Source organism: Populus euphratica, unplaced genomic scaffold (assembly GCF_000495115.2).
Source record: "Populus euphratica unplaced genomic scaffold, PopEup_1.0 scaffold41.1, whole genome shotgun sequence".
Lineage (NCBI taxonomy): Eukaryota > Viridiplantae > Streptophyta > Magnoliopsida > Malpighiales > Salicaceae > Populus > Populus euphratica.
In genome coordinates this window covers 1607070-1622375 of record NW_011499868.1, presented here as the reverse complement: position 1 = coordinate 1622375, position 15306 = coordinate 1607070, and the positions used below count along the sequence as shown (strand labels likewise).

The 15306-nt window shown below is 34.3% G+C and overlaps 3 protein-coding genes across 4 annotated transcripts; 1 reads left to right on the top strand and 2 right to left on the bottom strand.

Moving 5' to 3' along the window:
• Nucleotides 1-319: 319 nt before the first annotated feature.
• LOC105126656 (FG-GAP repeat-containing protein) lies at nt 320-8174 on the bottom strand. Its single transcript, XM_011027587.1, has 13 exons — nt 7960-8174; nt 7710-7868; nt 6007-6258; nt 5783-5902; nt 5083-5163; nt 4692-4787; nt 4129-4227; nt 3784-3837; nt 3491-3694; nt 2546-2671; nt 2142-2207; nt 1431-1727; nt 320-1239 (listed from the first exon to the last, which is right to left on the bottom strand). Exons 1-13 carry the CDS (start codon nt 8020-8022, stop codon nt 763-765), a joined length of 2094 nt encoding a protein of 697 aa, XP_011025889.1. The 5' UTR covers nt 8023-8174; the 3' UTR covers nt 320-762.
• Nucleotides 8175-11180: 3006 nt separating this feature from the next.
• LOC105126655 (protein WALLS ARE THIN 1-like) lies at nt 11181-13462 on the top strand. Of its 2 annotated transcripts, XM_011027586.1 has the most exons (7): nt 11205-11278; nt 11409-11539; nt 11647-11709; nt 11804-11920; nt 12011-12413; nt 12581-12732; nt 12860-13462. In XM_011027586.1, the coding sequence occupies exons 2-7, from the start codon at nt 11436-11438 to the stop codon at nt 13032-13034; spliced, it is 1014 nt and encodes a 337-aa protein (XP_011025888.1). In that variant the 5' UTR covers nt 11205-11278; nt 11409-11435; the 3' UTR covers nt 13035-13462. The 2 variants fall into 2 exon arrangements, with proteins under 2 accessions (XP_011025887.1, XP_011025888.1); XM_011027585.1 differs by having other exon boundaries at nt 11181-11539.
• A 65-nt stretch (nt 13463-13527) lies between these two features.
• On the bottom strand, nt 13528-14763 carry LOC105126720 (purple acid phosphatase 11). Its single transcript, XM_082978854.1, is given in 5 exon segments — nt 13528-13852; nt 13944-13974; nt 14205-14339; nt 14429-14520; nt 14699-14763. Coding segments are annotated over 5 exon segments (648 nt in total).
• Between the last annotated feature and the right edge of the window lie 543 nt (nt 14764-15306).

Sequence of the window (15306 nt, the reverse complement as noted above, 5' to 3'; positions counted from 1 at the left end):
CCTTGGCACCATGTCGATCATCGTACAGATTACAGTGCCTAAGTTGGTGTCTTTAAGTTCTTAACCATTAAAAGGGTTCTTGAAGGTAATGTTCTGAATTTAATTAAATATGTAAATCTTACTCACCTCAGATCACTACATCTCCTTCCGTTGATGATGGATATCCCTTCCTATCCTTTTGACCGACGGCCCTATGAATCCACCAAGTACGAACTTGTTAGCTCAATGCTTACCTTTCCAGTTTAAAATAAGAACATTTTTTTGCTTTATTAAAGGACATCGAGAAGGATGCAAAAGCGTGCTTCTGCACAATCAAACGAAGAAAGCAAACCTCTTGTTATCACTCTAGCTTGATGACAAACAATGCATTCAAGACCATCATCCAGGCCGATATTTCTGACAGTGATTTGCAACGTTTAAGATGTAAGGTAAATAGGAAATGTCTGAAGCACAAAATGAAAAGTTGCTTTCACTACAAGTTTATACAAACATTTCCTAAAATCCATGTAAAACTCAGTCAGAGTCGTCCCCCATATTTACAGTACACATTTTACAGTAAGATCTGGGGGATATTCAGGGGAAGGATATCAATCCTATGAAGCCCATCGAATCCTTTTAAACCTTTACCTCGCATTTCTTTGATCAGGTGGCCTGGTAGGCAGATTAAAAGGACTGTTCGACTACTGTACCTTGATGCCCAATTTTTTTTCTTTTTCTTTCAAGGCCAAATGATCTTCAGAATCACAAGCATAAAACTGTCTTTCATCGAAGACCAGATGAAGCGCGTGGTTTCCCCTTTATGGAGTTTATGTGTTGGGTGACGAAGATAACTCCCATCACAATTAAAAGGCAACCGACCAGTGTGCTGAAGAAGAGGGCACCTGGTGACCTAGCCTGGACAAAGCCATACACCCCATTTGATGTCACAACAATCAGGTCAGTAAGTCCGTCATTTGTGAAATCTTCACAGATCAGAGCATGGGTGGGTGGTGCAGGAAGATCGAACGATGTCTGGACACTTCCTCCAGGAGATATAACAGCAGCCTCTTGATCACCAGCTGCGAGGATCATTTGTTGATTGTCACGTGCACGCAAAGAGAATGCCTTTAATGTGGGGACCACCATACCACCTTCCATCATCCCTGATGGAGAAGGAAGATTTGACCATGTAGCGCCTGTCAGTATCTGCCATTGCCAAACAGCACCGTGGCCATGCAGGCCTGGAGAGTATGATGTCACCTGAAAGAAATGGTACACATCTCAATCTTGTTGCAATTAACAGGGCAAAGGCACGAGCGTGTTTGCTACAGCATTTGACCACCTCCCCCCCTCTCCCAAAACCAAAAAGCTGATTGTTAAATCAGGTACTACAGTAAAGGTAATGGACAAACACTGTATAGACAAGAAGCCAGGTCTAGATTAGAACATACCTCCCCTCGATTTGTTAAGAAGACAACATCACCATGACTCCCCTTGCGATGCCTATGGCCATCACTTTTTGGGATGAGAATAGGGGTTGCCACCTCTAAAGAAGATACATCAGTTCGACCAAAATTTCTGCCGAAATCTCCATGTTGGAATAAGTTAAATGGTGAATGATGACATATAGAAGCATTAAAAAGTTGCTCTCGTACTGGTACACCTGAAGTTGCAACAGCCCAACAAGGTTGCAGCACTTCCATTGCTCCACTAACGACAGTCTTCTCAGCTCCATTCCCCCCAACAGCCTGAAAAGAGGAAATGTTAACCATTATAATGAACACACGTATATCAAGCAATTTTACCCACCCCCACCACTTATTTATAAGCAAAAGAAAAGGTTAAACAAATATAGTTCTCTGATTGGCCATGTATCTAAAACAGTGAATAGCACAGATGAATACAGTTGGCATTTCTCAATCTCATTTTTAATTACCAATCACAACAAGCTGTATTGCTGTGGTCTGGGTAAAATGAGAAATGTTTTTGTGGCACATAAACAACAACATTCATGACCAGTGACGAAGATTTATGGCATATTATGTAATAAATATTTTAGAAAGAGCACATTTGGAATGTTGAACATAATCCACGAGACAGTTGAGAATAAACTCATAGTTTTCATTTATGAATTGCCTTAGATAAAAAAAAAAATTGCACACCTGGACATGATCTAGGACTCCATCACCGTTGATATCAGCATGAAGGCCACCTTCTTGAAGATGAAGCTGATTGAAGCAATGAATTTCACCAAACTTGTTAGAACTGCCTTGATAATTAATTTAATAAGCAGTCGAAATTGTTTCAGTTAACAGAGCACATTCAACTTTCATTTCACATTAATAAGCAGTGGGTGATACAGCACAGGGGTTTTTAAGAACAAATCTCTAAATGAAAAGGGCTGGGCATTCTTGCTGTAATAGCAACATTTATGTCTAATATAGTGTTTAACAGCAAGAAGATGGCCATCGCATAACAAGGGAGCCATTTACCAGCTATCAATAGCTATAAAATATTCTTCCAAATAAACTACATGATGGCACAATGTCATATTTTTAACATTTACCTTGCAAAGGGTGCGGCCAGATGCCAAATGAATAGCTTCTATCCCTTCTTTTTGGTGAGCCACAACAACATTAGGAACCCACCAAAGCTGAGTGTAGTTTGTTATGGTAGGAATATATTGTGATGGCTGCAGCAATGAGTATAACAAACAATCATCATTTATCAAACAATGGATAGGTAAATTTTGTGGTTGACTCATACAGATTTGATGCACTGCAACACAATGTCAACATATAGCAAAGGTAAGCTAGAAATTGCCTATGGAACTCTATTGTTTTTCACCAAAGATCTTCTTTCAACAAGTAAAAGATTCATATAAAAGCACAAAACAAGAATGGGGAAACAATCACTCCAGAAAAGTTTCAGACCTAATTTTAATCACTTGATAGAATAGACTCAAGAGTTATTCAAATTCACAATTCACAAACATTAGCAACACAATGCCTTTCCAAACAATGGAAAAGTCAAATCCACATCACTTCGTATTCTCGTATCAGTATTTCCAACTAAGGGGAGTTACTATTTCAGTAGTCTCCAACCATACTACAGAATAGGGAGCAGATATGTTTTTTCAAAGGATTTCACTTGAGTGGTAAACAAATTGTATCATAGACATGTCACCACGATTTCAAATTGCATTAAGGAAAAGATAAAAAACCAGCCAAATTTTAATGTGGAAAGTAAAGCAGATTATTTAAATGAAGCATGGGATTACATGCTAAAAGGTACAAGCACGAATACATGACATATTTTGATCCTCTTTCAAAGGCATGTGATGTGTAATAAATTCTACATAAGCTTTTGGAGCAAAGATATAACCATCTAGGAAGAAAGCCGATGGCATATGATGGAGGTTGCTATTGGCAAGAATCCAGGGTCATTGAAATGGAGCATAAATAGTTCAAAATCTTGTATAAATGCATTTACTGATCTGGTCAGATCTTACCTTCTTTGATTTTGTTGAGCTAGCATATTTTGCAGCTTTCCCAATCAGGTTTGAAATTTTCTTTGTCGTGTCTTTTCCAGGAGGATGGTTTTCCTCAGGCTTGTGGAAAGGGTAGTTTGAGTTCTTTCCATTTGATTTTTTTGATGTTTTTCTTTTGTGGCGCCTAAAGTGTGATAGCTGCAACACAGTATCTTCTCTCCTATCCTGACATAAAGATGAAGGAATGTCCAGTGAACAACTCCCTCATAACAAAAACATGATCATAAATTAAATGGAATAAGAAACATAATTACCCAGTGATGTGGCATAACTCCAAGGACTGATTCCCTAAACTCCCTGCATTCAAACTAAGGAGTAACATGCCTCAGAAAGCTTATCTTAAAGAAAAATCATCAGTATAAATGGAGATAATCTGAAGCTTATCCTCTTTTTCTAAGTAAATCTTTTAGCGGGGTTCATTTTAGTTTCTTTTTCTTTTTTCTTTTCTTTTTTTGGGGGTGTGGGCATGAGTTGAAAATGACTTGAAAGCAATCTAAACTTAATGACATTCTCTTTGACAATTATGGAAGATAAATTCTACTAGATTTTATCAATAACAAGAATGTATGGTTTTCTATCCCCATTGAGTTGAAAGCTACCTCTCCAGGATGACGACTGTTTAAAGCATGCACATCAAGCTTGTAGTTATGCTGTGGAATCAACTGTGATGCAGCATCTGAAGACTGTGCTTCAATGTTCTACATACACCAAAACAGAAACCTCAGTAACACGAAGGGAGAATACATTTCATAGCAGAACTGTAGAAATACTAATCAACTATGTTTGAATACGGATGACACCTGCCCAAATTAATGCTCTCAAATTGACATAGAATTCCAGAACCCACGTGGATGATGCATTAGAGTATACATTCGTAGGTATTTTACAGCATAAACCCATTTGGAGCACTCATTTTGTTCAATTATCACTTATGATAATATATAGAACACGTAAAACTTAAAGTTCTTTGAAGGACAAATGGAATTTGTGCATGACGCAGCAGCAACTTACCAAGTCATTCACAACCATGTGAATAAAAAGTAAGAATCATGAATCAGGAGGACAGTTCATATAACAATTGACAATAAACTGAAATTAGTAATAACCACCATGAGATTCAATGCAAGACAACTAAAGAACAAGTATACAGAATTTAGGTCACCTCATTCTTTCTACTCCATCGAACAGTACCAGTTCGACCAGCAAAAGCATACAAGGCAAAATGGCGTAAATTCACAGTTCCAGAGTTCTCTGATGGCTACAAAGGATACAAAAATCAATGTGTTAATACCCAGCTGCCAGCAATAAATGAAAAGGAGAATGACATGAACTTACACACAAAATTTAGCAGGTTGGCCCACTTATGGATCAACAAATACCATCACTTCAGGATGTTTTCAATAGTAAATACTAATGTCCTCATAGTTGTTGGTAGGTTTAAACAACAATACATATAGCTTCTGGTTTTGTTTTGGAAAGAACAATAGATATAGCTGCAAGGCTGAAAATCACAATATCGAAAGAATACATGAATAAGCCAAAAATGTGCATACCTCTTTCTCACTAGCACTTCTTCTATGCTGCTCAGCATTTTTCTCTGCCATGCCGATTTCTTCAAAAGGATCTAAATAATTCTGAGATGGCAACATAAAAGGCATACATGAGTGCATTGTATAGGAATGAAATTCATGACACTTACATCATACAATCTAATGGCAAATCTAGCTGATGCGAACAAGTTGTGGAAGGAAACTTGGTTTCTATCTATCAAAAAACATAAGATTACAGACTCAAAGACTCTACAATCTAAATTAAGCATGAGAACAGCACTTAGAAAAGAAAATTGATGAAGCAAGCCTGAGCTTATTTCAAACCTCAACACGCCAAAACACTTTATCATTCCTGTGAGGTTTTAATGAAAACTAGCAATATTAGGAGATGCTTCCCAAGCATCAGATTTTCACAGCTGTGAGGTATTACTTCCAATTCTACCTTGAAAAAAATAAAGCCAATACATCAAACATGCTATTAAGTCATTGGTAATCATTAAAATCAGGATTATGATATGTTCCCATGCTTAAGATTTAAATGCATAAACAAGAGAAAAAGGTTTTGAATCATGTAATTAACTTTCGAACACAAATAAGTAAGTACTTCTCATCTTCTTCTTCTTTTTCCCAATAAGACAATCAAGTAGCTGGAAGTTGGATAAATGTAAGAAATACTGGGAATGAAAAATCACAACTAACATACATGTGGTTGCACTTCCATTCTCCCACCAATAATAACCAATCCCGTATCCCCATGCTTCAACGTATAGTTACTTATCGATATTGCAATCTCCCTGTGATGTGCATTATGTGGAAAATCCTCCTGTGCCGAAAAAAAGGCCAACTTATTTCATTTTGCAAGATGTACAAATAAAATTGGAAATAGCTAGCAAGCAAATACTCAAAACTACTAACGATTCACACAACCTGCACATTAGTTTCCCAAAGCTTCTTAAGGTTATGATCAAAGCACATAACAGACCACCCTGAAGTAACAACAACCAAAACTTGCTTTAACGGTTGTCCTTCCTTATATCTCCTCTCAATAACACCAGTCGCCATAGCTACTGCACGTCTACCAGTCGCAACCCGTGTTTTATCAGGCAATAGTGATAGTTCCGTTAACAATCTCGCTTCACTAAACCCCTCATCTACTCGCCTTGCATGTGGCTCCAATACCTATACACATACATACAAGCACAAACTCACAATTAATAACATAAAAAAGTGTCATCAAAAGAACACCACACACTCGTTCTGAAAAAAAGAACAAAATTAAGCAACTGTAGTTTTCACAATTTGTGAAAAAATATTAAATTGAAATAAATACAAAAAACTGACAATTAATACATGAACCACATGCCATCCCTTTCAAATTCAGGCATTTTCCAAAAAATTGTGCAGAAAACATTATCAAAAGAGATGCATTTGGCAGCTCTAAGTTAATAGTTAGTATTTTATCTTATTTATTAACTTTCCATGTCAGCAACCTTATTCATTATGTGGATTCAAAAAACAAATTCCTAGGGTTATGTTGTTTAAAATGCATCGCCCCAAAACAAGATAAATACACTGCCTCTATCTTCCATTTCTTTCAAAAGAAAGACTTGGTCTTTCTTTTTTTCTTTTCCTTCTCTCAATGGTACTTTTCCTATTGAGAAATCTTTTCAAACCCTAAAGTAATGAAAAGATTTTCCCTTCCAACCTTTTTATTAATTTTGTGCAACCTCCTCTTTCTGGTTTATTTGCAACAACGCCTCTTTTAGGGTTTGTTTGATTCAATGTATCCTGTCATTTTATTTGTTACAAGTGAACGGGTGTTTATAACTATAACTGTTAGATTGAGTTCTTTGAAAGGATACATATGCAGGCACGATAGGTACGCAAAAGAAATTTCAAATCAGTTTCTCTTTATCTCTTCTCTTCCTCCGCCATTACAAAAACAAATTACATAAGTTACACATAAAAAAATTATCATTATTTGAGTTTTATTTCATTTTTTCTTGGAATATATGGTTGATTTGGGAGTAGAACTAACATGTATTACATGAAGAAGTAGCAACCACGAGGGAGATCTCTATAGATTTAGTTTTTCCTTCTAACGTTTACATGCTTTAAATTATAATTTTTGTTTACTTACTACTAAGAGGTTGTTAATTATACTATGTAAAGGCCTTTTAATCATAACATCCTTGGCGGGTCTCATAGAAAGAATGATATTGAGATGGCAACACGAGCTCTTAGAAGCAGTGGTGGCAAGATGTGATTTTTCTTTCGTTTACAACTTTTTTCCTCCTTTTTTCGGTTAAAGTAATGGTTGGATATGTGAAAAAAAATGTATAATGGATTACACATACAAATAACATCTTGATGTTCAGGGTAAGCATGAATAAATCATTGCTAATATTGATAAGCATGGTCAAGCGCCAAGTACGGTAGCATAGCATTCACTTGGATCCACGATTACAAAATTAAATTATGGTATTTGCAATTTTTAGTTGATTTTTACTAATATTTGCTTAACAAAGGTCATGCGTAGTAGAAAAATGTTGAGATAGATAAATTAGTATATTCACGTAGTTTATGTAAAGCATTCATCACATGAGTTTCGTAGTTATAGTTAATCATACCTGGATTTTGGCGTCGTGAGTGGCGACGAGGACTTCTTTCTTGCCGTCGCCGTTAAGATCGGAAACAATCGGCGGGGGGAGACGGTCGGTCTCGTATTTGATTGGATAATCGTCGGTTAAATGGAACCATGCCTCTCTAAAGGAGAAATCTCCTTCGTGCTGTATATAAACACAAAGAATTGGTGTTAGTTAGGGTAAGAAATAGCGATTACTGACAAAATTTGGGGGTTAGGGTTTAGAGAGAGCAGACCTGGAGAGAGAAGAAGATGGCGAAGGCGGAGAGCATGAGAATGGCTAGATCGCGTTTTCTCATTTCTAAGGATGGTATTCGATTCTCTTCTTCAGTTGATAGATCAAGAGTGAGTTTTGATCACTCCATTACAGCTCTCCGCGATGATGCAGAGCAAGAACAAAAATGAAAGAAACTGGAGCTTCGGGTTCGAACAAAACCGTGTCAGAAATATAGCTGACTGGAAAGGTCTTTTCTTATAATGTAAACTACACGTCGTCTGGAAATAGATAAAGTTTATTGATTGTTTGAAACGACATGTCTTCTGTAATAATCGCATGAGACCCCTCTCCGGCCTTAGGGCTGGGTTGCTGGTTAGGGTTTCGGCCATTGGATAAACCCAGTTTTTTGTTTTTTTAAAAACAATTATATGAATAAAATAATTTTATGTTTTTTTATTAATTTTATATAAGAAGAGTGTTTGAGATTAGTATGCTTTTTGAAATATTTTTTTAAAAATATATTAAAATAATTTATATATATTTTTTACATCAAACGTATAAAAATTATAAAATATTAATTTAATATTTTTTTCAGTCAAGAATATTTTTAAAAAGTATTTAAAAGTTTGTTTGTTTTTATTTTTCAAAAATAATTTTAAAAGAAATTGAAATTTTATTATTTTTTCTTAAAAATTAAATATTTTTTTACATTTAAAAATTATATTGATATGGTAAACTCAAAAATAAATTTAAAAAATATTATTTTTTTTGATATGATAAAGTCAAAAATAAATATTGAAAAATATTATTTTAATATATTTTTAAATAAAAAACTATTTAAAAATAACTATTATTATAATACCACCTAAAAAAACAGTAACCGTGGCACACAGCCTCCTAAAATAAAAGCTCTGATCGACGGTTTTTTCTTCGTAGTCAGGCAAAAAATATAAGCAACCACAACGTCCAAATATCTACGAAATTTAATTCTGGTTTTGTCTGCAATTCAATATAGAACAAGAGTATTAATTGATTGTGAAATTAAGATATTTCAAAGTCAGTTTTAATTGAAAAAAATAGTAAATTAATATATTTTTTAATACTATTTGATAATTATAACATGAATATTAACAAAATCTCATACGTCTTGAAAAAACATTATTTATACAGACTTAAGAGGTATTATTTATTGTAACAGTATAGCGATGGATTTTGTTCTTCCCATGAAAAATCATCATCGAATTGACGCAGTGGGGTTTTTTTTTTAATAATGTTTACTAGGCATTATCATAAAGATAATTAATTATTTTTTATATTTTAAAAATATAATAAAATAATTAAAATATCATTGAAAATAAAAAAATTATAAACTAGTATTCAAAGTCTTTTTATATATTTTTATATTGATTTCTTTTATTATTATTTAATTAGTTGAATGACAATTTAATATTTTAATAAATATAAAATACCATTGAAAAATAAAAAAAAAATGGTGGAATTGTACTAGTGCTCTTCGAACAGCATATAAACACATAACGACAATCAAAAACCAATTTTTGTGGTGCTTATGAAAGAGCGACACTAAGATTTTTTTTTAAAATGTCACATGATAGTGATGATCTATATTTTTTCTTTTTTTTTTCTTTAAAAATCAAGCTAGCTATTGAAAATTTTGAAGTTATCTTTTTATTTATCCGTATGTCAACTTCAATGTTTTTTATTTTGATTTATAATTATTATTCTTGATTTTTTTGTAAAATTTTAATTTATTTTTAATCTCATCATTAAATTTTAATTTTTGATATATTATTTTTCAATTTGATCCTTATTTTTTTTATTTTGTTATCCTTTTAATAAATTTTTTTTAAAAAAATTCACCCGTCAGTAAAAAAATTTATAATTTTCCTCAAACTTAGTTTTTAATATTTTAATATTTATTTATTTTTAATTTTTTAATTTTTTTTAGGATCCTTTTCTATAATTATTTTTTTAATTTTATTTTTTAATATTTAATTAGTTGAGAATTTATCTTTATTGTTTTGCTAAATATATTGCTTCCAACATGATAATCCAGGTCATGTATTTGAAAAATTAACAAAAATTGATTTTTTCTTTACTTATTTTCTTTTAAGTTTCAACACTTCATAGTGATTTTTTTATAAAAAAAACCCTAAGTTTTCATGATTATTATTATTTTATTAAATTATTTTGATTTTATTACTAAATTATAAATTTAACAAGTTAATTTAATTCACTCAATTCTTTTTATAACATTGCTTTCTTAAAAAGAAATTTTAATTTTTTATCAAACATGTTTTTTTATATAAAAAAGTTAAATTATTTAAAAAAATTATTTTAATAAATTAATAGCTCAAAAACATCCAGATTGCCTCCTAAATGACCATCCATCCGTTAGTCAGCTTAACCCCACTCTCTTTAAAGCTAAATATTAGTTTACTCGAAGAAAACAACAAGCTCCATGTGCTTCTACAACACTTAGCTCGTCCATGTCAATGTCGTGAATTTGAAAACATTATCTTTTGAGCACATTCCTCCAAGATCCCATCGCGTTCTCCTCTCTAAAACTAGTCTTTTGTGCACCCTTCCTTGTATACCTTGACATAGTTGAATGCACGGTTACTTTTTAAATTTATGCATAACCCGATTTTATTTTAAAATAATTTTTTTAAAAATATAAAAAATGTTATTTAAATAAAAAATTAAAACAAAACTTGAAACAAATTTGTTTTAGATAAAAATCAATAAAAAAAACCATTAAAGTTGAACTTCCTAGATTTCATCTAAATTTAATCAAATCAATTATATTATAAATTAATTTTTTAAATTACTCGAATTTGATCAAGTTAATCATTAACATGAATAAAGCTAAATTCGGTCAAATAATTATAGTTGTATGGACTTTAACTCAACTTATTTATATCATTCATGTCCTTTTCAGATGAACCAAACAAAATAATGTAGGTCTTGGATGCGGACAATAACATGCAAGACTATATACTATTTAATCTATTAAGACTGCCTAGTCAGTAGTGACTCAGTATTTTAGAAAGAAAAAAAATAACACCTTTGATGCTCCACCATCCCAATAATTTTTAAAAATTTCTTCAATTTTTCCTAAAAATATTATAAAAGGAAAATTGAGATTTTTTTAAAAAAAATTTGATAGCTTCACGGAGCATTGCTTTTTTAAAATTTGATAGCTTCACGGAGCATTGCTATTAAAACCTTAACCTTTTTGTGGGACACATGAATACCAAATCAGATCGACTTGTTCTCTATCTCAAGGGGCAAGTTGGCACCTGCAACAAGTCTTGCAAGTACCGCAATTATAACACTGATCTTAATTTTTCTGCTTCAATGGCTGCGCCTGGTACTTCTGCATCCACTAAGCGGATGCTTGAAGTGTCTGAAGGTGCCAAGCTGCACATAGCCATGACAGTCTTTCAGTTTGGTTATGCAGGGAACCATGTGATCATGAGAGCTGCACTTAACATGGGTGTAAGCAAGCTTGTTTTCCCCATTTATAGGAATATTATTGCTCTGGTTCTGCTGGTTCCCTTCGCTTATTTCATAGAGAGGTATGTGGTTAGACTATATACTGGTATGCATTTTTGAGCTACATGGATAATTTCAGATCCGCCCAGGTTTCTAATTCGCTTACAATTTTTGTTTCTTGTTGATGTAGGAAAGACAGGCCAACACTAACTCTCTCGCATCTGATACAGTTCTTCCTCCTTGGATTTCTAGGGTAAAATATTATGGATATCATAAATTTTTATACGGAAAATTTTACATAATTTAACTTCCAGTTCTTCTTCTGAAAGATGTTTCTATTGTGACAGGATAACACTCAATCAAGGATTCTACCTTTTTGGTTTGGACAACACCTCACCTTCATTTGCTTCTGCTACAGAGAATGCTGTGCCTGCTGTGACCTTTATCTTGGCCACCTTACTCAGGCAGGAATATATAGCTTATCGTCCCTCCTAAATGACTTCAGCGATTTGAATATATTGGTTTGATGTTGTTGTACATGCTTTGTTTTGCAGATTAGAGCAAGTTCACCTGAACCGTAGGGATGGCATAGCCAAGGTGCTTGGGACTCTAACTTCGTTCATTGGGGCTTCTGTCATAACTCTTTATAAGGGACCAACAATATATAGCCCAAATCCACCTTCAGACCAATCAGATTTGATGTTTACATTAGGAGATGCAAAGGAAAAGAACTGGGCCTTGGGTTGTATCTGTTGTTTCGGCCATTGCCTATGTTGGGCGAGCTGGATTGTGTTACAGGCAGTTGTCTTGAAGAAGTACCCAGCTCGGTTTTCAGTTTATTCGTTTACTTGCTTCTTCAGTATCTTGCAATTTCTGGCAATTGCAGGCTATTTTGAGGGAGATTCCCAGGCATGGCATGTTCACTCTGTTGGTGAACTCTTCACCATTTTCTATGCGGTTTGTAACACGAACTGATATCATGATCTTCTTTTTTAGCGTGCTTGCTGTGAAACTTCATGATTGCTCTGGTTTTTGACGGGAATAATACGAGGCATTGGTTAATTTAATATATGTACTCTGCAAGAAGTTGTGTGTGACTAATACAGTTAGACTTGGGGCTGCAGGGGTTGGTTGTCTCAGGGATTGGATTTGCCATACAAATATGGGTCATACAGAGAGGTGGACCGGTGTTTGTTTCAGGCTATCTGCCTCTACAGACCATGCTCGTAGCTGTAATGGCATCTATTGCTTTAAGTGAAGAATTCTACTCGGGAGGGTGAGTTTCATTGCCCAGACAACTAATCAATTTTTTTTCATCTTTTTATATCTTTTTATTTCAGAATCGTCAATCATATGCTATAGAGCTATCATTTGTGAAGTCAGTTAATCAAATATTCTTACAGAATGATTGGAGCAATGCTAATTATAGCTGGGCTTTACCTGGTTGTTTGGGGAAAAAGCGAAGAGACCAAGCTTGCCACAGCAAAGGATGCGATCATGTTGTCATCTGACAACAGTCAGGCAAGATTTTCAGGCAAATCCTCTCTGGTCCAACCGTTACTTAACTCCGGGGAATAACGTGTTAAAAAGCAGTGAAGCACAAATCCCTGAGGTAGCTTTCAGAACAGGCTTATCAGCGGCTTGTGTAAATGAACTGATAAGTTATGGACTCATAAGAGAGTGATTCAATATGGCAAATACGGAACGAGCAAGTGACATCAAAGGACATTCAATTACTGAGAAAGTCGGAAGCAATTCATTGATGGACAATTGACTGGTGCTGGAACATTCTGCTGTGCATGCATGGTTCCACTATCAAAGATATTACTGTTAATGAATCAAAGATAAAGACTTTAACCAATCAGTTGTAACATGACTTGATTGAATTCATGGAATATATAGTTTTTCCTTGATCAAGGAGATCTTGCCATTGTAGCTGATATATTGTCTCGTTCTTACTTGACCATGGGGCATCAAGAAGACACTGTGGTGCCTTAATGCAGCAATCTAGCTATGCTGGATACATAACCTAAAAACAAAAGCAGAAACTTGCGCTTAAAAAGAGGAAATTCTAAAGGTGAAGCTTATAAGCTGAGACCCACTGAAATGTGCAGATTCCCTTTATTCTGTCCTCGTAAAGGACACATCTAACATTTGAACAAACATAGAGGTAATAAGAGCCCAAACAAAGTCCTTTCTTGTAGTTCTTACAACTGCGCTCTTCTGCTGGAAGCCAATGCCTGTTATAAAGCCACAGTGAATCAGCTGCGACAGCTTCGCTGTCGTGGTTCCGGTGCCAAGTATAATAAGCATAAGTCCTATTTTTAATCTCAAGTGTTGCATGTCCGAAGCTTGCTTCTTGGAAGGCAGAGTAATTAGGACATGGTTCAGTGTAACTAAGTAGAAGATCGATCGGAGCCTTAGGCTGCTAGTTACTTTTGTAGGAGTTGGTCATCTGATATGGAACTACAGAGGTTTATTGTGCACCTGTTAGCTATGCCTTCAACGTTTCCACCATCTCACAAGATCGACCTTCTGACCTTGTTTTCGACAAACCATTTTAACAAGTAAATTAGGGTAAAGTCTTGTCTAATAATATATTATTTCCCCTCGAAAGAAACTTCTAAAGAGGAAATAATTGACTAAACAACAAAGGAAACTATTGACATTAATTTCTATACACAGGAAAGGCAACAATTCAAGATATCCTTGATTCACTCTAACGGCCTCAAACCGCCACCCTCGTGCTTTCTCCTTCCATGTAGTGATAGTTATTGCTGTTGTGCCCTGGAGAGTGAAGAAGAACAATCAGCGATGGAGTCTCAGCTCGATTAATCTTAGGGAATTCCTGTTCAAGTCAATTGTACTGTGGTGTGTATTTACAACACACAACCTCATTTTGTTTCTGCAGAGATGGAAGGCTAAAAAATTATCAGATCAAGAATACAATGACATTCAGAGGGGTCTTATGCCATATGCTAAGTAAGAAGCAAGGACAATAATGAAGGCAGTTGCGCTCTTGATGGAATACCAAAGCGGAGATGTGCTTTGCGATGCCCTGTATCTTCACCCTGCAAAAAAATATGAATTTAAGGCCATCGTCGTCACAATTAAAACTCGAAACCAGGATTAGTTTTGAGCTGGTCTAATGAATTAGTTTCGCGAACTAAGTATGTCAAATCGAGTTATTGAATGGCAAGCCACTGAATTTAAGATGGTCATACGATCTCTAGAGAAAAGACAAGTTCTTGATTGCCAGCAGTCCAAATCCATGGATGAAATGCAGTGCTCTTTCCAACACAGCCATGAATCCCACCTCAAACTGTCATGGAAAGGATATTAGTCTGCATAAGAAAGAAAGATCCCTTTCGGATTGGACATGCAATGTTCCAATGTGCTATCAGAAACGAATGTTTGTCTCAAATCAGCCGCAGAAAAAGAAGTCCCATGTTGTGAGTATCATCATATGCCGCAAGTAAATGGAGATAGAAATTAACATTACTGATGCTTTTTTTTTTTTTTTTGTCTACGAAAGAGTTAGAGTGGCAGTTATGAGTTGTGACTGTGAATTATTTCACTATCATGTGGGCATGGTCTGATAATAATTATTTAAAAAAAAATTATAGAGATATATTAAAATAATATGTTTTTTTATTTTTAAAAATTAAATAATTAATTTAAATAAATAAAATCTAAATTTTAACTAATTTATATTTAGACAGGAATCCCAAACAGTAGCCTTTTCTTTCAATTTAAACTAGTATTATATAACTCATCTTAGTTTAATCGGTTAATTCTTTCATCAATTAAAAAGGTTTAGATTGAGTTTTAAATTAAATTGATTTTTTTT